At 41.8% G+C, this 19846-nt stretch overlaps 1 protein-coding gene across 1 annotated transcript in view; it reads left to right on the top strand.

Moving 5' to 3' along the window:
• The window catches only part of CD96 (CD96 molecule), a 30983-nt gene extending 18901 nt beyond the window's left edge, over positions 1 to 12082 (top strand). The window contains 7 exon segments of the mRNA XM_059837608.1: positions 1844 to 1918; positions 3813 to 3890; positions 6638 to 6727; positions 7800 to 7846; positions 7849 to 7928; positions 8978 to 9028; positions 9030 to 12082. Of these exon segments, the coding sequence (XP_059693591.1) occupies positions 1844 to 1918; positions 3813 to 3890; positions 6638 to 6727; positions 7800 to 7846; positions 7849 to 7928; positions 8978 to 9028; positions 9030 to 9072 (464 nt within the window). The 3' untranslated portion in view covers positions 9073 to 12082.
• Positions 12083 to 19846: the final 7764 nt, after the last annotated feature.

The raw sequence follows: 19846 nt of genomic DNA on the forward strand, positions 1-19846 counted from the left end.
TGTTGCATCTTTGGTAAGGAGTCCTTTATGTCAGCCAGCTACTGTGAAATCCCTGTTAGTGCAGGCAAGGCTAAACTGAAATGCAAATTAAAGAGAAGCAGTCACAGGAGGTACAAGTGTTAGCACAAAAAAGCAGCTGGAGAGTGGATGGTCACCTGCCTATGCTAAGATCCAGTCTGCAGTCCACCCAATGCTCTCCACACGTGCCTGACCAGACATAGGTATTTTCTGATTGCCTTCCCAGATATATTTTTCTAATGAAGTGTGTGAGCTTTAATAGACCACTTCCTTCATGGACCTTTTTGGGGGGACATTATCCGTCCTCCTGGCCTACTCAGGAAGTACTTTGCCTCTCCTGCTGGGAAAAAATAGGAAAGAAAACAGACTTCTAGGACATACATGCTGCATGGGCAGGATGGTGTCTCTGCTGAGCTTGCCTGTGTGGTTAACAGTTTTTAATTAGAAGGAATAATTCCCCCTCCTCTTCTCTGAGGACTCAGTGAGCACTTTTCAGTGCAGAATGTCTCTGAAATTTCCTCTCAGAGTTGCAGCCTCTGAAGTGCCTCATGGATGAAACTGTGCAGGTGCCACCACCAGGTCATAAATGTTGTTTCAGCACCTGTGCTAATATGGTGCACCTCTTTATATGGAATAAACCCATGTGATTCATTTCTGGTTTTTAAGTTGAGGTGCCAGGGGCTCCAAAGTTTTTTCCTCAAAGCATTTGTTTCTCTAGGGATTTCTCAGCACAGTTACCTCAGGTATTTCATGTTTCTTTCCAGACTACTTGGCTGAGTTACACATGAAAAGATTATTTGAATTTAGGTGTGATGCACTTTCTTGCTCCTGAACCTTTCAATCACCCACTTTCCTAAAGCAGAATAAACACCTTTCTCATGCTGAATGTTTACTTTGATTTGTTATAGACTTCAGTAATTCAACACTTTACATCAGCTGTCATGACAGCCTCAGGTAAGGGGCAAAATATTACTTATTCAATATATGTAGGATCTCTACTTTACCACTGCCTAAATGTCATGCACACAGAGTCAGAGGTGTGACAGGCAAAGGTCAGTATGCTCTGATGCTGACAGCACCAATGTGCTGCTGCTTGGGAACTTGTGAGCTGTGAGGTTACCCAAGCAGAGATGTGACAGAAATCTTGCTAAAACTGCCATGTTAGGACAGAACGTTAAATGGCATGCTGAATATTATATATCATTCTTACATATTTTTATAAAATTGAATAATTTACCTATAAAACTGTAAATAAATTTGTCCTATTGTGACAGAGAGGTGCATGCGATAGAAAAGTTAAAGCCATCACTTTTCCTTGACCCAACAGCAGGGCATCATTCCCATTCATTAATTATATAACTCTGTTTTACCAGAGCATGGATATGGATAATTACATAGAACTACCTTCAGCAATTGAGAGGAAAACTCACAAGAGCAGATGATCTCTCATGGGCTGATGTGGCTGTAGCCTGTTGTCATGGATGATTTCTGGCAAGGCCCTGGCTTAGCTGGGGAGCACCACATTCAAGTGCACAATCCACTCCACAGCAGTCAAACCAAACCCTGTGAACAGAAGCACAAATAAGCAATGCCTGCAACCAGCCAGCAGGAAAAGGGTCAGCATTGATAACATCAGCTGCCTTCCACCAGAGTTGTGAAATGTGCTTTGAGCATTTAGCCTTAACTCCCACAGCAGGATTTCTGCTGCTCTGCATTTACCCAACAGCTACTGCAAGCTCTTTGATCTAGGTTGTTTTGTAATTTATTAACATTATTTTCTGAAGAACCTATTGATTAAATGTGATACCATGTTAACTGTGTTTAGAGCACCAGTTGACATCTGTGGCCTCTCTGGATTTCGCAAGTCCAGCAAATTTGACTCCTGCTTCCACAGCACAAGGTAATCAATTGAATCAAACTGTTTTCTCTATTGCTTCAACAATGTAGAAGAAAGACACATAAACACAATAACTATCTTACTTTTTTGGAAGCAAGGCATTTAACATCCATTGAAGTTCTTTTCCTAGTGCTTTGGCCACTAACCACTAACTACTGGTTACACTAACCACTGTCAGTGTAACCACAGTACAGTAATAAATATATGAGAAAATACTGTCTTGATTTTATCTTTTTTAATGCTCTGTTTAGGCTACATTCATTAATTTTGGCAGCTGAACAGACATTGAGTGTTATTAGTGTTTACAAAGTTAATTAGTGTTATTATAGTGTTTATGAAGAATACCTACTGTCTTTAATTAAATATGAGACCTAAACAGAACACTGGAGGAAGATACTAAACATAAGGCTTTGGCCTGCCCCAAAAGAGTGCTCTTTGGGAGCTGAATCACTCAACATAAAGCCCAGGGTCTTGCAGAGGCTTGACTGAGATACGCCAAGGCAGAAAGCACAGATTGCAGCAGTGCTGAAATGAAAATTTGCTGCTTCTCAAACTGTCTTCCCCATCCCCAAAACAGAGACACTTGCCTGGCTGACAGCAGAACAGCGAAGTTGCTTGTCCAAGTGGACTGAAAGCCCTTCCGTCTCAAAAAAAAATTCATAACAAAGGCTATAAATACACAATGTGAAGAGAGAGGGTTCTCCTTGCTGAATTATACATTTTCCCTGGTTGAGGTGGTATGAGGTCAAACTTGTAATGCAAGACAGATCTGAGCCATTTTTCTTCTGTAAGTAGCCTGGGAAGCAATTGCCTTTTAACCAGTGGTCCCAATGTGTGCCAGTTATGGTATGACAGCCCTGGGTTAGCACTTCTCCTCTCTGGATCACTGCTGGTCCTCACACTGGTGCCACCAGTGTGCTGAAGATCAGCTTCTTGAGCAAATACTCTGGGCTGCAGTCAAGACAGGACACCAAGCTTCAAGGCTTCTGTTTTAGTCTACTGGTTTGGTTCAGGTCCTGTTATTTTGCAAGTGAAAATCTAAGAGACAGCTGAGAATGGGTATGAACGAAGAGTGCACATATATAGGCAAGAGGAGGAAGAGGGGAAGCAAAACCAAGGCTGCTAAAACTGTAGCCTGGTTTTGCATAGCCACAACTGCTCCATCACTAAGCCAGAGATGCTTCGGCTTTGAGTGATCAGTTACAGCTGCAGTTCACCTTCGCAGTTTGTTCAGATGGCTTGATATTTTTCCAAAATGAGACAGATGTTAAGAAATATGGATTCCTCTTAGTAAAATGTGAAATAGTTCTCTTGGGAAAATGAAGGTCTACATGCTAGCCACCATCTGTCTGTGTTTGAATATTAGATAAATACCTAGCTGAGCTCTAGAAATCTTAGCACTTAAAATGCTTAAAGGAAAATGTCAAATAAGTTGGTATTTGGCATCAGACATTACAGGTGTGATGCTTGTACTCTAACTTTTTCAAAACTTCCTCTTGTTAGTTGGGAAAACAGTTCTATTTCACTGGAGCTGTCTAAATTCTGATTTATGCATGCCTGTTCATTGCTCTACTGGTTTCAGGTCGAAACCAGCCAGTGCACTCAAGCTCCTGAGGTTCACCTGTAAGTAAGCTGAAATACAAAAATGTTTCAAATGTTTTGTCTAAGTTGATTTACCTATGTCAGTAAAACTCCTCTTGGGTTTCTAGCTTGTGATAAGCTTTCAAACCATACACAGCTTTCTGTAATGCCTGTCCAAGGAAAGCCAGCATCTCGAGTAGTGGGCTATACCTGTTTGACTTCATTAGTCAGAAAACAGGGAAGAAAGAGAGGAGAAAATGAAAAACAAATTATATGGTTCCCTACAGCAATTTTTACAAGCCTTTGTGCTTTTCAGCAGGAGCGCTAACTTCTACCACAGAGGCAAAAGGCTATACCAGTGCCACAGCATGCAGCGAGACTTTGACAACAGCACGTGAGTAGACAATGCACCTCCTTTGCTTCACAGGACTGCAACAGAGGAGTTATGAAGCCAAAGTGCAAATGTGGCACCAGCTTAGTGAATGTTGGGTTGCAAACCTACAGTAATCTGGAGCATCTTGCAAAAACCACAGCAGCACGTCCTCAGGTCCTCAATTTGTGATGCCTTCTCTCAGAGGATTAGTTCTGTGGTGCTTATTTTCAGTTGCTAGTTGAGAGTCACCACATTACCATGCAAAAATTACTACTAAGCATGGAAAAGTTGTGTCTGAGCAGAGGCCAAAGTCATGTGGAGTAACGTGTACCAGATTTTCAATACTTCACAGAAGCAATTTCCCTGTTGAGTTTCACTGAATTAGAAGATAAAGGCTTGGGTTTCCAAGCTGTCAAGGATTTGCAGTGGCAAAAGAGGAATGAAAAAACATTTGAGTATCCCGGTTTCATTAGACATATTAATTTTCATAATATCACAATTGAGATAGTTGCTAGGCAAATGTAGTGAGTGCTGAAGGTAGTTTATAGATTAAATAAATTGCCAGAGAAGCTAAATAAAATTGCAGAGCAGCAGTGAAATAATGAGATAATGTGAGGTAATAAAGGCTGGCTAATAGAACATTGAAAGACAGCCTCATTAAAGATCAATAAATCAATTAAAAAACCCCTAGGGTTAACATTTTTTCACTAGTCTTTCCCTTTAGAAAATCTCTGCTCAGCAGCATAAAGCCCAAAGTGACTTCCTTTTTTAACATCTTGGTTTGCCTTTGTGCTTTTGGAACAGGCAGGACCTGTCAATGTGCTCTTGTACTTCCATGGGAGTTGTCTTTTGGCTGAGGCACAAATGTAGCAGCCGCTTTCCATTTTGTGAATGTATTTTTGGTAGCACTCAAAACCATGCAGCTATACCACAACCTTGTGACAGCTTCTAACGCTTCACACTTCTGCTCTTGCACAGCTTGCTGGTTGCAATTTTTTCTAAAAGCATGCTGAATTACTCTACTATTTGCAAGGGATACTGTGTGTTGCTCCACTCATCCCTACATCCCTGCCACTGCTTCCCTACACCTGTGCCTGCCTGAACATCAGCTAAGAGATAATGGCCTTGAAGGGTCCTTGGTCCAGCAGCTGTAATTGAGGGCAGTTTCAGAGCACACAGGCATCAGTGAGCCTGCTGAGGCATACACATGAATCCCTATGCCCTAACAGGGCCACTGGGCTCCTACAACAGTGATTACCATTATCATTGTGGTCCTGGGATGCTCTAACAAAAGCCATTATGTTAATAAGAATAAATAGTGCTCATCAATGTGCTGTGTAGAGCACAGTCCTATCAGATCTCTAAGTGTACAACCCTTTTTTTTTCGCATATAACTTTGTAAAATGCTATGCATTTTACAAATGTGATATGTGTCATACCTATTCACATAAAAACAAACACCTAATAAGCAAGTAGAAAAGAATTTAATTAATATCCAAAAATCTCAGTGAATTTTTAGAGTGCCCTGAAACGACATTTTTTTAATGCACACACACGCACGCACACACGCACACACATGCACACTTGAACTCTCAATTTCAGTCAAAACCAGCAAGCATCTCACAATAAAGAGATTTTCTTGGTTCTGTCTGGTTAGTCATTTACATAATTTAAAGCTGGGGTTTTGTCTTGATTTTTGTCTTTAAAGCTGGCTTTTGTCTGGATTTATAAATCAGCAGTTATATCAGAGACTGTCAGGTTCCTCTGTTGTTTCATTTGTTGTGTGCATCAGAGAAAGTCAAAGAGTCCAAAATAGCCACAGTAGAGCCTAATGAAGTAGCCATGTGCAGGCTTGTAAGATAATTGAAGGTCATTATTTCTTTTTGTACAAATTTGAATGATTCTCCACCACTGAATCCCCACATCAGAAGTGCCATGGGAGCTCTGGAAATGCTGCGCCATTGTCTAGTTGAGTATTTACCTATTATTTCAGAAGCTGTTAATGTTGAGATTGCTAGAAAAACCAGAAATGTGTCCTTATGGGGCACTGATCTTAACCATCAGTAGGAAGGGAAAAACTGTCTATGAACAGATTATAGATGACTTTTGTGGTTCAGACACAAAAATCTTCTGTGGTTCTTTAGGTTTCTCATTACCATCAAAGAGATAAAAAGCTTATCATTCTCCCAGACAGCTCTGCGTCTCAAAGCTGCCTCAATGCTGGCTTGCTGGAACATCTTAACTTTTTCTTTCTTTCTTTCTTTCTTTCTTTCTTTCTTTCTTTCTTTCTTTCTTTCTTTCTTTCTTTCTTTCTTTCTTTCTTTCTTTCTTTCTTTCTTTCTTTCTTTCTTTCTTTCTTTCTTTCTTTCTTTCTTTCTTTCTTTCTTTCTTTCTTTCTTTCTTTCTTTTTCTTTCTTTCTTTCTTTCTCTCTCTCTCTCTCTCTTTCTTTCTCTTTCTTTCTCTCTTTCTCTCTTTCTTTCTCTCTTTCTCTCTCTCTCTCTCTCTTTCTCTCCTTCCCTTCATCTTCCCCCTCCCCTTCCCTTTTCTTCTTATAATATTTCTTTTGATAAAAGCACATTTTTTTATCCAACACCAGGTCATAGGCCAAAAATGTAGGCATCTTGCCAAGTTAATTTTTACACCCTGATCTTGGAAATTTCTGACTTTTGAATTTTCAGCTGGGTGAATAACAGAGGGCTCAAAACAACCTTCATTTTTAAAAAACCAAGTAAGTTACTAAAAATGTTCTGTGCCCATATCTTTATAGGTAACCTGTCCTACAGCATCACAGACCAGACAATTTCAGTTACCAGAGGAAAAGATTTCTTTCCTACCAGCAGCCCGCTGAGCAGTACTGGTGAGATATTATCCTCTTCTTTCAGCATGCCACTGCAGAAGCACGAAACCTGGAGCATCACATCCGTTTGACCAGGAGATTCCAAAATAATGGAAAAGAGATGAAAAGAGGAGCGACAGCTGCTGTATCCTCATATCACAGGTTGTTGCAGGCTTTTGGTATTCCAGCCTTCTCCCTCTATCTGCAAGCAAAGTTCCAGTGCATGCTTCCTTCCTGCAGCAAAATTTGGCCAGTGACACTCTTGTGTCCCAGGAAAAGCTCATGGCTCATGCAGCGTGGTGGACTGGCCCACAACACTGGTTGCCATGGCGGGTAAGACCCAGCCTGGGTGACACACCAGTGTGGCCAGCCTTGCACAGGGTGGTGATGCCAGCTCAATGGGAGCTGACACTGAGTCATATCACCCATAGATCCCTCTGGCACCCAGGCCACTGCTGCACCCTCTGGCAGCTGGAGGAGGACTGTGCTCCTTCTCTTCTTCTTCTCCATACCCAGGACCTGAGGGCACCTCTGGTAGCACCCCCAAAGGTGGCTGTGCAGAAGTGTGAAGGGGACGGGAATCCCAGCAGTGCAGGGGGGAGAGGCAGCTGGAATGGGATTGGGATGCTGTGCTGCTGACAAGAGCTCACCTCAAAAGGCAGCTGAGCCCTTGGCCAGATGTTTTGGCAGGGTCTGGTGTCAGTGGTGTGAAAAATAAACCATTGGGAAGGAGGGCTGAGGTGGGCAGATGTGCCTGTCTGCACTGTGACATGCATCTTCTTGCAGAGCAGCTCACAGGGGAACAGAGAAAGCCAATGGGTTTTGGATGAAATGCTCTTTGGGCTGACTAAATAATCTTGTCAAGTGAGCCAGTGGGTGGCTGAAATCAGCTCAAACACCCAGTCAGAACAAAAGTGGGCTAAGTCCATAAATCAGAGCTGCAGTGCTCAGAGTTTGGGATCCTCAGCCTGGTGATGAGTGGCTGCACTGACAGCAGTGCTGTGCAGGGCAGGGAGCAGCAAGCCCCAGGCCTCAAGTCCCAATTTCCCCCCTCTCTGAGGACCTTCAGATGAGCTCCATGTGTCCCTTACAGGTGACAGAAGGAACACCAAAGCCAGTCACTTCCCCTGGCCAACAGTGCCAGGGAAAGTGTCCTACTCCTCCTCTGTAGCACTCTGGTAGCTTTAGGCATCAGGAAATGGTGTCAGTACCAGAAAAAGATGTGAGTACCAGTGAATGGAGCCATAGGAGTGGGAGGGGTGGCACAGAGGGTAGCACCAACTCTAACTCAACTGTTTGGATTTACACCTTTTTATCTGAGATTATTCATAGCACACAAGACCTTTAAGTACATGGATCATTAATGCCATTTTTCTCATACAGCAGTATGTAAAGTAGAGTGCTCTCAGTCCTTTCATCTGTTCTCTGGATTATCTTTAGAATGAACTTTAAGAAAACAGCTGCAGTGTAACTTCAGGATGTAAGGGAAAAATAAAAGTCAATTTTTGTCCCCAGAGCCCCCCATTTCTATTAGCCTTCCTGCCAGCTGCTTTTGCTCTCTCATTTTCTATGGTTACTTGAGGACATGTTCTAATGAAATTGTACTTCTAGGGCAGATCTATTTGAGTTTTGAATTATATATGTGAAAGTAGGATACCCGAAACTCAATCCCAGTCAAAGAAGCATTGAGTGTGTAATTATTACCAAAGTTTGATTCCCTACTAAAACACTCCAAGATCTACTGATAAAAGCAATATCTAAGAGACAATTATTTCAAATCTTACTAACATTATTAAAATACTCAAACAATCATAGTTATAATTAATCACCTATGATTCTAAAAACTCTCTTAAAACTCAGCGGTAAATCCTGTATATCAAAGATAAAAACAGGATTTTTTTTTTTTAACTAATTTGAGGCAGGACCTTTATTTATAAATTAATCCCAAAAAAAAAGTTGCGAGTCTTTAATTATACTTTCAGAGAGCAGTGTGAGGAAAAGGCCCATGTAAGGATTTTGAATAGTTCATCAGGACCATGTTCAGTTCTTTTAAAACATGAATGAAATAAAACTGTGAGGTGGGAGCTGAGAAAGCCAAATTAATAGCAGAAGGTGTCCTGGGAACAGACTCAGGGAAGTCACAGTATGTAAGAGCTAATGTCAGATGCTCTTATAATGACTTAGTGCCAATCCACCTTCTCCTGTGAACATTTTACAACAGTCTTTTATGCTACTTTCCTGTGTTAGTGCATTTTCTCTCTTCTATTTCAGTATGAACAGACCTCCATCTTTTAAGCCACCGCCACCTCCAATAAAGTAGACGGGATGGGACTCCCCCATTCTGCCATAAACTAGAAAACCTGTAACACCACCTGAACCCCTTGCGTAGCACACAGAAGACTGGCACAGTTAAAAGGCTCTGCCTTTGGAACAGTGGTTACAGGAGCTTGGTAGTAATGACCCATATTAAAATTCAGAGCTCCTACATGACATTAATTTTGGAAGCTTAGCACTTCTTTGGACACTCCTTTCATCCTGTGTATCTCTGTGTATGCACTACATTCATAGTACGTGTCACTGTGAGATTACACATGCTTAATTTGAATTGGGTGATGAACTGAGAATTTGCTGTCTCGTCCATGGTAGCAGATTAACATATGAGTCTGCCAGCCTAACTGAAGAGTGTTGAAGCTTGTCCATCTAGTCAATGTATAGAGATGACAACTCTACCATATGGACATCACAGTTACACAGCAAACAGTGGCTGAACACAAGATTTTGAGACCTACATGAGCTGTTCTTGCAATTATTTATTTTTAATGTGGACTAATATAACCCAACATATAATTTTCTATCACTGTGAAACCAAAAGAAAGAATCAGACAGAAAATAACCTGCATCTCTTGGCACAGGATTGCAGCACTGGATCATTGAGGGTGGCTGGTGACATGAAAGATCACCAGCCCTGGAGCAAGTGTATGCAAGGAAGTCCCAGTTGTCATCGGTGAAGTCACAAGAAAGTCAATTTTGGTCCAGAGACTTAAGGACTGAAGCAAGCCTAAAGTTAATGGAAAATTCTAGCCCTTTCGGAAATGCTATGCCTTTAAAATAATACTTACTTTTAAGTCTGCTTTTCAGGAATTAAATTTACAGTATACGTGAAGGAAAAAAAAAAAGTAAGAATTTTATTTTTCTTTGGTCTTAATGAGCTTCCATCACATGCTATCTTCACATTTTCCAAGACCTCAGGGGTAGTTTCCCAAGGGGCTTAAGCCTGTGAAAGAGATGATCCAGTCTTCCCCCTGTCCTGCCCAAGCTACAGATTTCCTCATATTGGCACTAATGAATAAATGATGTTGCAGAGGGTGGGCTTGGCTCGGCCCTCTGCACAGCTCTCAGCCAGGTCAGAATCTGTGTGATCACCAGTGCAAGGCACCAGAGCTGCAGGAGGAGCACTGCTTTTGGCAGCAATTGCAGTACCTTCAGGCAGCCAATAAACCATCCCTCCAAGCTTGTTTAGAAATGTATTGTTACCACAATGGTATTTCTGTAATTAATGCAAATCAGCTAAATTTCAATTATGTCAGGCTTAAAATTGATATTCTGATTTAAGAATGGGATTTGCTTTATTTACTGCTAAACACTGGTCAATGAGTGTCAGGGTTCAGAGCACTGTATTTCCTGGGACTTTAGATTAAACGAATGGTTTACTGGAAAGAATGATCTAACAGACCTTTTTTAGAATATTTTGTTGTATTATTTTTGTTGTAGTACAAGCAGTTCTAAATCCATCCGTGCTGAACAGAAAACACTTAGTTTCCTACAAAACTATACCGACTTTCTATGCATGGAAGGGTTGATGTTAATTTGAGCATTTCTTGTCTGTGTTGTAGAAGCACAGTAGTTTAACTTTTGTCTTATTACCCATCACTGCAAAAGCAGGCAGGTTGTTGGCCTTAAAAACAAATTGGAAAGAACCCACAAACAAACAAACAAACAACAAAAACAAAAAACCAAACAGATGGATAACAATATTCCAAGATGTGTGGAGAGCCAGGACGTTCCTCCTTGTCATTAGACGACGATGACTGTCTGTAGCATATAGACCGAAGGAGGCTATTTTATTATCTCGGGTTTTCTGATCCCCACGGTTGCTTCTGGCTGGAGATGTTCCCTCGGACCGTGAGCAGCGCTCATGGATGTCACCGCTTCCTGCGCACATCCCCGAAGGCTGCTGCTGCAGTCTCTGCAAGCGGTGCTCCGCAGGGTAACGGTGTCCGGGAGAGCTGCCCTGGCTGGGGCGCTTCCAGCCTCTCCCGAGGGCTTTCCTCTCAAATCCCTGCACCGGGACACCCGGGCGGGCCGCACTCCCGCTACTCACCAGTAGATGGAGCCGCAGCACCGCGGCCGGCGGCGAGCGGGGCCGCTCCTGCCCCTCGTCCTGCCCCGGCCCTTCCCCGTTCCTGCCCCGACCTCCCCTTTCGTCCGTCCCCGTCCCTTTCCCGTTCCCATCCCACCGGCAGCAGGGCGGCAATGCGGCGGTGTACCTCCCCACCCCGGGGCGGAGGGACGGGCACAACGAGGGTGCCTGCCCTCCTCTGCCGGCTTCAGAGAGAGAACAGGGAAAGGGGCAGCCAACAATTTGGGACCCGAGGGAGGAAATACCCCCCGTGCCAGCCCCATCCTCCTGGTTTTCTGCAGGTAAATTTGGTGTAGGATGGTTTATGTTTCTGTTTGCCTCTATCTGCCCCTCATCGCGATAAGAATGGAATATATCGTTTACTCGATGTGAAAAATGCGTATTATATGGCTCTACGCAGAAATTTACTGTATGTATTATGTTGTATTGATTAGTAGTGTTGTATTAACATTTTAGTAGTATGGTAAATGTAGTTTTGTAGGTAAAATGTAACTTTTGTGGTTAAAATAGAAACTATGTATGTGGAATATTTTTTTAAAGAAAAGAATTAGGTACTCGCACCAGACAGCAGCCACAGGACACCTAAATCTTTCAGAGAAAGAGAATTTATTGCTCCATTATCAGAAGAAACGAACTTCTTCCCACCTTGCTCAGCCCTGAGGACACCATTAGGACTCAGAGGAAGAAGCTGACACAGACCAGACAGAATCCTTTGTTTGAATGGAATTTATGCATCATGTATGAGATGTATGAATATGCAATGGGCTATTGCTTTTAAGGGTTAATCCTCTGTTAACGTGTGTCCTTTCTCAGGCTTGTTTTGCCCAGAAAGAGGTCCCGGACTGTTTTATTGTCTCATATTGTCCTAATCTCAATTGTTCAAAATTTTTTACTCTAATTATATTACTATTTTTATAACCATTTTATTATTATTAAACTTTTAAAATTTTAAAAACAAGTGACTGGCATTTTTCACACTTGAGAATTGTAATTTACCTTAAAACTGACCCCTGCCTTAAAAAACAAAACAAAAAAAACAAAACAACCCCCCCCAAAAAAAAAACCCACAACAACAAAAAACCCAAACAAACAAACAAAGAAACAAAACCCCTACTCAACTGCAGCAACTTCAGAACTTCAGCTGTCCCATCCCTGGAAGTGTTCAAGGCCAGGCTGGATGGGGCATTGAGCAACCTTGTCTAGTGGAAGATGTTCCTGCCTATGGCAGAGGGGTTGGAACTTGATGATAACTTCAGGATTTCTTTAAACCCAGACCATTCTACGATTCAGTGATTATTTTTGGCAGCAGCTGCCCCACTATGAAAGCTGGAATCATTGGCTTGGACTTGGGTTTTGTCAAATCTGGAATTATTTGGCCAGATCTAGTTACCAGGTGCTTGAATGTGGCTATGGGAGTATTAGATAAAAACTTTTCTCTAAGTGGAAAACATTCAAAGCTTGCTGTGTGGATGTAGTAAAGATTTTTTAAGAGAGTCCTAAATGTTTTTCATGGTTTAACCCCAGGTGGGAGATCACTTTCACCAGTAGGATGCAGAGAGAACTGGAAGAATAAAAGTGAGAAAAATCATGGGCTGAGATAAAGATAGTTTATTAGGCAAAGCAAAAGCTGCACACTATCAAAGAGAAACAAGGAAAATATTCACTGCTTCCTATGGGCAGGCATGTGTTCAGTCAATTATGGGAAAGCCAGACTCCATCAAATGTAATGGTGAATTGGGAAAGCAAAACACCATTGCTCTGAATGTCTCCCTCTTCCTTCTTCTTCTCCAGCTTTTTATTCCAAACATGGCATGATATGGTATGGGACATCATTGTGGTCAGTTGGGGCCAGCTGTCCCAACTGTGTCACCTCACAACTCCTTGAGTAGTCCCAGCCCATTCAGTGGTGGGGTGAGAGGCAGAAAAGGTTTTGACATTTTGTAAGCACTGCTCAGCAGTAATGGAAATATCTCTACATTACCAACACTGTTTCCATCATAAATCCAAAACACTAGTTCATAAATCTTTATACCAGATACTATTGTTATAAATGATCAGATCAGCAACCAAATTTATTAAAAAAAATTAACAAAGATTTACTAGATCAACAAGAAGAAAATAGGATTTCAAAAAACCACCACAGCCAAGGCAGTGTCAACCCCGGAAGTCGGCGCTGGGTGAACCTGGATCTGACTGACAGAGTGCCAGCGTCTTCTTAGTGGTTCACCCTGAATGCTTCATGCAGCTGGCTTATATCCCATTTATTCGGCCTGAGGCAGAAATGATGGAAGGTTCTTTTGTGTCCCTTCACATGTATAACTGGGACCATACAGATGCAGAAGTGTACAAAAGCCGGTCCAGAGGTCCAAATGGCTGTCTGGGCTTCTTCAGAATAGCCTTCTTTCACATGTAACAGAGTATTGCCGGTGCTTGAGCTAGGTGACCTAATCTCTCCAAGTGCAAGTTCTCGTGAACAGCTCAGACATTCCTGGGAAATCGGAGCTTATGGACCGGGAAGGTTTCATTCTTACGTTAACAGGCTTGATATTATCTTAACGATGTCTGGGTACTAGATGAATAGAAATAAGACTCTGCTCCCAGACAGGGTGGTCAAAGACATTTGTTGGATCTCACAATATTTTATATACATACACAGCATGAATTATCTCTACTATATACTAGACTATGAAGAGAATGAACTCTACCCCAGCCAAAACCACATTGCTGTCCTAGGTTGACTATATGATGCTTTTATCCCCAATCGTCTCGTTCCGTTTATGCTGAATAGTAAGTTTTGCACCTTTAAGACTTGCTTCAAAGATTGAGGGGGGGAGAGGAGGCGCGCAGTTTGTTTTCAGACACTGAACTCACTCCTACACATTCCTGCTCCTGGACTGCATGGTTCTGCGGATGAACAGACGGCGGGACAGGGCTCTCTTTTTTTTCTTGCTTTTTAGTTAGTTTAGCTAGCTGAGGCAAAGAAGTTCCCTGGACTGTGCTTTTTTTTTCTTTTTTCCCCTTTCTCTGGACCTGTTCACACCTGCTCTGGACTGAACAACCATAAGAGCACCAGCAGCTCGCATCGGTGGGCCGGGCTGGGCCTGGGCCATGGCATTTCCAGCGCCGGAGGGACTGATAAGAGACTGAGTGAGCTGAACTGGAATCTGGGGAGGGGACTTTCTGGGTTTGTCATCTCCTTTGGAGCAGCAAGGGCTTTTATTGTTTAATATTAAGTTTTCTTGTTTAATAAACACTTTTTTCCCACTTTTCTCCAAGGAGGTATTTTCTCCTGGACCGGTTGGGGGAGGGGTGGTAGAATCCGATTTCCTAGGGGGGCCACTTTGGGGGTTCTCTCCCAAATTTGCCCTGAACCAGGACAATTGCTAAATGCAAAACCATGACAAAATAAAACCTGTAAAGCAGACCCAAGTCAGAATCTGAGGTCACGTAGTAACATGTAATGTCATACTGTGAAATTAGCTGGTCCTACTGTATATGGTCTTTAATACCTGCATTATACAACCATAAAAGCAACACACTGGAAAGCTAAGTTTTATGCACGAGTGATTTTTATCTGCTCCTGAGGAGATGGTGAATGCTGCAGGGTGAGGGGGAAAAGTCACAAAAGGAATGAATTTTTTCTTAGTATTTGTTTGCAGTTGCTAATGTGCCTTGTGAAATCAGTGGCAAGGCCTGGCCATTGCAGTGGAGTGAGTGACCTTTCCCAGCACTCTGTGGTTTGTATTCCTGCCTGTTGCATCCAGGTGATGCAGGGTCCTGCTGACGAAGGCCCAGGAAAGTCTGCCAGTCCCAAGCCCATAGGGTGCATGGAGCAGACAGGTGTCCTCAGCCTGTCTTCCACCTCTCTGACAACAGAGAAGACAGCTCTGAGCTTAGAGGATGGCCCGCTCCTGGCACACCTGACAGCCATCCCAAATCTTAATCCCCCTGAATTACCTTTTGCCTCAGTCTGAATCACACATCCTTTTTAAACAGTAGTGCAGTGGCTTCACTTACAAGGCACCTTTTGGTCCTGCAAATTAATTAAACTTGGCTTGTTTATTTATATAATTTGCATGGTGTGCTCCAGTAATTGGAATGCAGGCAGAGGTGTGGCAGTGCCTGGGAGAAGGGAGCAGGCTGTGGGAGAGTATGGGTTCCCTGGCCATCCTAGTGCCAGACTCATTAGATAACAGTGGCTGATAATAGGCTTTGTCACTTGGGATTTCCTGGGATGGGCTGTTTGGCCCATCTTAACACAGATGTATGGAGTTTTCTCTTTTCAGGAATGTTCTCCTTGCAGCTGTGTTGAAATCCTTGAGAATTGTCCAGCTTTGTTTCAGTGTTTGTGTTTGCTTGACAAAGCTGTGCACAGAAATTATACCTGCTAACCAGCACACGGTATTGGTTACTTTGCATGGTCTTTGCTGGATTTAGAGCCACCACGTGTCAGAAGTGCCAAACATTAGAAAGATCTGTGTATGCTTTGACTCCAGAAGAAGCAAGATACAAAGGAGAAATTTGGTTTTATTTATTATGTTAGTAAGCAATTCTTCCTGACTCTGCAATTAACTTTTGAACAATAAAGCAATGGAAAGCTCCTGAAAAGCTATGTAGAGGGATAATGATTACTTCATCCCGTCTAAGGAGATTTTAATAGAAATAATATGAAAAAATATTATATTTTAAATTCTTTAAAGACAAGACAAAGCTCAGGGAAGTCCACAGTAACGAGAATTTGATTTCAAGGAACATCCGATTATGTCTTTGAAATTCCTCTTCCATCTGGTTTCTAGTTTATGATGCTTCATCTTTTTCCTTTCAAAGTCTCCTGTACCAGTTTGCCCAGTGGAAAAATAATGTATCTGTTTGCCCCTTGGTTCCTTTCCAAACGGGATGACTTCCAGATTGATTCTGGCATGCTGCATAGCCTGAAACACCCTCGTGTGGTGTAAAGGAAGAATTGAATAGCTCGCTATTGTCAAACATAGGGCTCGCAGACGCCAGGGCTTGGCTCACAGCAAACAAAGGGAGAGAGAGACGCAGGCAATATATATTGATAGAACTGACACTGAGGCTATGAGTGATGGGCAGAAAAGGGAGGAGAAATCAATATTACACAGGGTATATTTTGTATTATAGAAATCTAAGTATTTGTAATGGGCTTAGGAAGTGCAAAACCTGTGATAATAACAGTGGTTTTCTGACTTGATGTAAAATGGAAAATTAACACCACTGCTTGTGGTGCACTTGAAAGAAGTGGTGTTTTCAATGCAGTGATGTCTGCAGAGCTTTGTGATTGAGTGTGTCTGATGGTTTTGAGATGTTAAATGATTCCATTGCAGTCAGGGTAAAAATGGTAATGAACAGTGTGGAAGAGTCTACTTACATGAAATGTTTAGCAATTAGCTTCTCTCTCTGCAAATGAATCCTGCAGTTTTCTTCTCATCAGCAGCAAAGTGACATTTCAAATACATGGAAGACACAGAAGCTGTTCTAACAACTTACTGATCTCTTGCCTGCTGATAAATTTCATTGTAAGGATTTGGAATTTACAGGGCACTGTAGACTTTAGGCTGAAAAGGATGATTTTTAAAACATTAACAGAAAACTTTTTAAGTGTAAATGTGGCCTGTTTAAGAATGGGATGTGTTATCAGGGTATTCAATGAGGTAAGGAGAAAGAGGCTAAGCGTCCTGTAGCACCTGATATTATCAGCTTATGTTCAGTTCCTTTAAAGCTCTTTTAAAAGTTCATTGTTCTGGATTTATATTCTGTATATGGCAGCCCACATATTAAAATTGAAATAAATCACATTTGTGTGTTTGGAATTGGCTAACAGTGAAAACCATATGCCTCTTGGTGCTTAAATAGCATCAGCCTGATCTGCACAGCTAATCTTTTTACTATGCATTTGAAACAGGAGGGATTTGAGCTGCTAGATTGTCTGGGCTCCCTGTGACGTTGGCTTGTGCTCTCCACCCAGGCAAAAGGGAATAGCTGAGTTCTCAGTAAATCCACATAAGGCACAAATGTGACTATATAATCTGTGGGGGAAAATTGGTAGTAAAATTTTAGTCAGGCTATCCTCATTGCTGAATGTGATTCATATGGGAATGCTCCAGCAACATGGAAAAATACAACAACCTACTAGTCTTGATACAGAATGAAAAAATGTCAGTAATGTGGTTTTTTCCCTGTCTGCTTAGGCATTCATTTTTGCAGCTTAACACTTGTTTTGCCACTTAAACACTTGCTTGAAGTGGAGCATTTGAACGGTCTCAAGTGACAAGACCCTACATAATTTGTGAGTTTAGTCTCTGGAAAATAAAATTGTATTATTAATGCCATTTGTTCCCTGTGGCTATCTCAATTAATGATCATGATTGCAAGGTTTGGTACTGATTACAGAAGAAACTTACAAAGTTTTGTGTAGATGGAAAGAGGTTGAGGTTTTGTGGAGGCAACAGGTAATTTAATACTCTTCTTTCTTAGAAAAGGGGTTTTTAGAAAGTTTTGCTACTAGTTATTGCTGGCAAGTATCTGTGTGAAATAAACAGGGCAGGAGAACTTTCTCCTTTTTGATGCCTTTGTTAAATATAACCAGCTCAGGATGGGGAAAGTGACTCAGAACAAGAGGAATGTGCAGCGCTATCTCCTAAAGGGCAGAAACAAGACTTCGGCCCTTGCAAGGGCAATGGGAGTATACTCCGGATTCAGTTCAGTTAACCAGTCCACGGTTCCTAGGTCTGACTGACTTCGTAAAGCTGGGGCGAGGAGTGACTGAGGTTCTCAGCGTCTCTGCCGGATTCGGACCCCACTCCTGCTGTCCAAACACCACCCTGACCTCTCAATTCTGCTTTGGCTCGTCTCTTTTGAGGTATTTTCTGGGATTTGGTGGGGCTCTTGTCCCAATGCATTCTGGGTTTTGAGATAAATTTGCATGTCTCCTGAGATGCAAATTCCCCCCCCTCCCCGGGGGGGGGGGGGGGGGGGTTGTCATCCTCTTGGCAGCAGGCAAGGGTGGTACTGAAAAAAAGAATTCTCCACAATAGAGGGTTAATGACGATACTCAACAGGTGATTACAACATTTAACCAACAAAAGAACTCTTGGCCAGAAATCAGTTCCCAGCTTAACTTTAAACTCTGCAACTCTTTTCTTTAAAAAAAAGACGGGTAACTCTTTTTTTACTCATAACACTGCACCACATCTGATGCTCACAGCTGAAGTCTTGTCGCTATAGGATATGAAACACCACAAGTGCACATACCACTGCTCTCAAGGTAAAGAAAAAGAGAAGTTTATTTTCTAACTCTAACATTTATAGTTTTCCAAAAGTGACAGTGGATTAGAGGGTGAAAGTGCCACCTCTCCAATGACACTGGACAAACCAACAGTCTATCAAATTTCTCCTCCTCCATAAAAGAATGCAAAACAATAAGTTATTTACAGAAAGTGTGTGAGGAAGCTTGCTACAAGAATGTAAACATCAGAAGGCTTAGAAAATCTTAAAAAAACAGGGAGACAAAGTGTCACCGTTAGGCCGGACGTGACACACACACGTGACCAAGGTTCAGGAAGAAAAAAAAGTTTTTATTCTGCGTGTTCTCCAGTTTATATACCCTTAACAAAGCATGATCTTAAGTCATTAACTACATCACAATAACTTATTATATTCATTGGTGCAAAGCAATCAGCGTCAATATAGTTGGCAAAACTTTTACAGAAATTTAATAAGGCATGTATACACATCTACTTAGGCATGTAGTCTAGCTTGCAAAAATTCTCATGTATCTTTTCTAATCGGTTTCCATGCTGAAGGCCTTGTCTTCTTCCTTGCTATGGATACACCCGAAAACCATCAAGTGTTATTTCTTCTATTAACTCAGCTTTGCTTGCAGGCCAGCTGTCAAACCGCTCCATAACAAAGACTCACCTCACAATGCTTAATGGATGCATGTCCTCCTTCACTTATGTTGTAAATGATCAAATCGGCAGCCAAATTTACAAAAAAATAATTTTATAAATGTATTGGATCGACAACCAGATAGAATATTATAAAACCGCCACAGCCAAGACAGCGTCAACCCCGGACTTTGACGCTGGGTGAACCTGGTTAGGATGGACATAATGTCAGTGTGAAAAATGTGTATTTTATAATTGGCTTTTCGCAAATATTAAAATGAATATTATATGTGTTGTGTTAGAAAGTAATGCTGTATTAATTCTCTTCAGTAGTGTGGTAAATATAGTTTTAGGTTATAAAAATTGTTAAAATAGAAACTATGCTATGTAGGATACTTTTTTTTAAAGAAAGGACTTGCAGTGAGATAGCAGCCACAGGACACCTAAATCTTTCGGAGAAAAAGAATTTGTTGCTCCCTTATCAGAAGAAACGAACTTCTTCCCGGCTTTGAAGAGTGTACCCTGCTGTCTCCTACATTGGGTCAAGTGTGGTCTTAATGGGAAGGGGGAGCAGGGTTGCAGGACAATGAAATGCATGCAGAACCTACTCTCCATGTTCTTCCTCGAGTGTGAGGGTCAGGAGTGCCTTGTGAAAATTTATAATAAAAATTACACTTGGTTTAAGCCTCTTCAGTATCAAAGATCTAAAAGCAAAATGTCTTTGTTGGCTTGCATAAGAAGAAAAATGCTGACTCGTAGAAGGAAATAGAATTCTGGTTGTAATTCTATGAAAATATATAGTTAATGTGTATT

The sequence above is a fragment of the Haemorhous mexicanus genome, chromosome 2, assembly GCF_027477595.1.
Source record: "Haemorhous mexicanus isolate bHaeMex1 chromosome 2, bHaeMex1.pri, whole genome shotgun sequence".
NCBI classification, from domain to species: Eukaryota; Metazoa; Chordata; class Aves; order Passeriformes; family Fringillidae; genus Haemorhous; species Haemorhous mexicanus.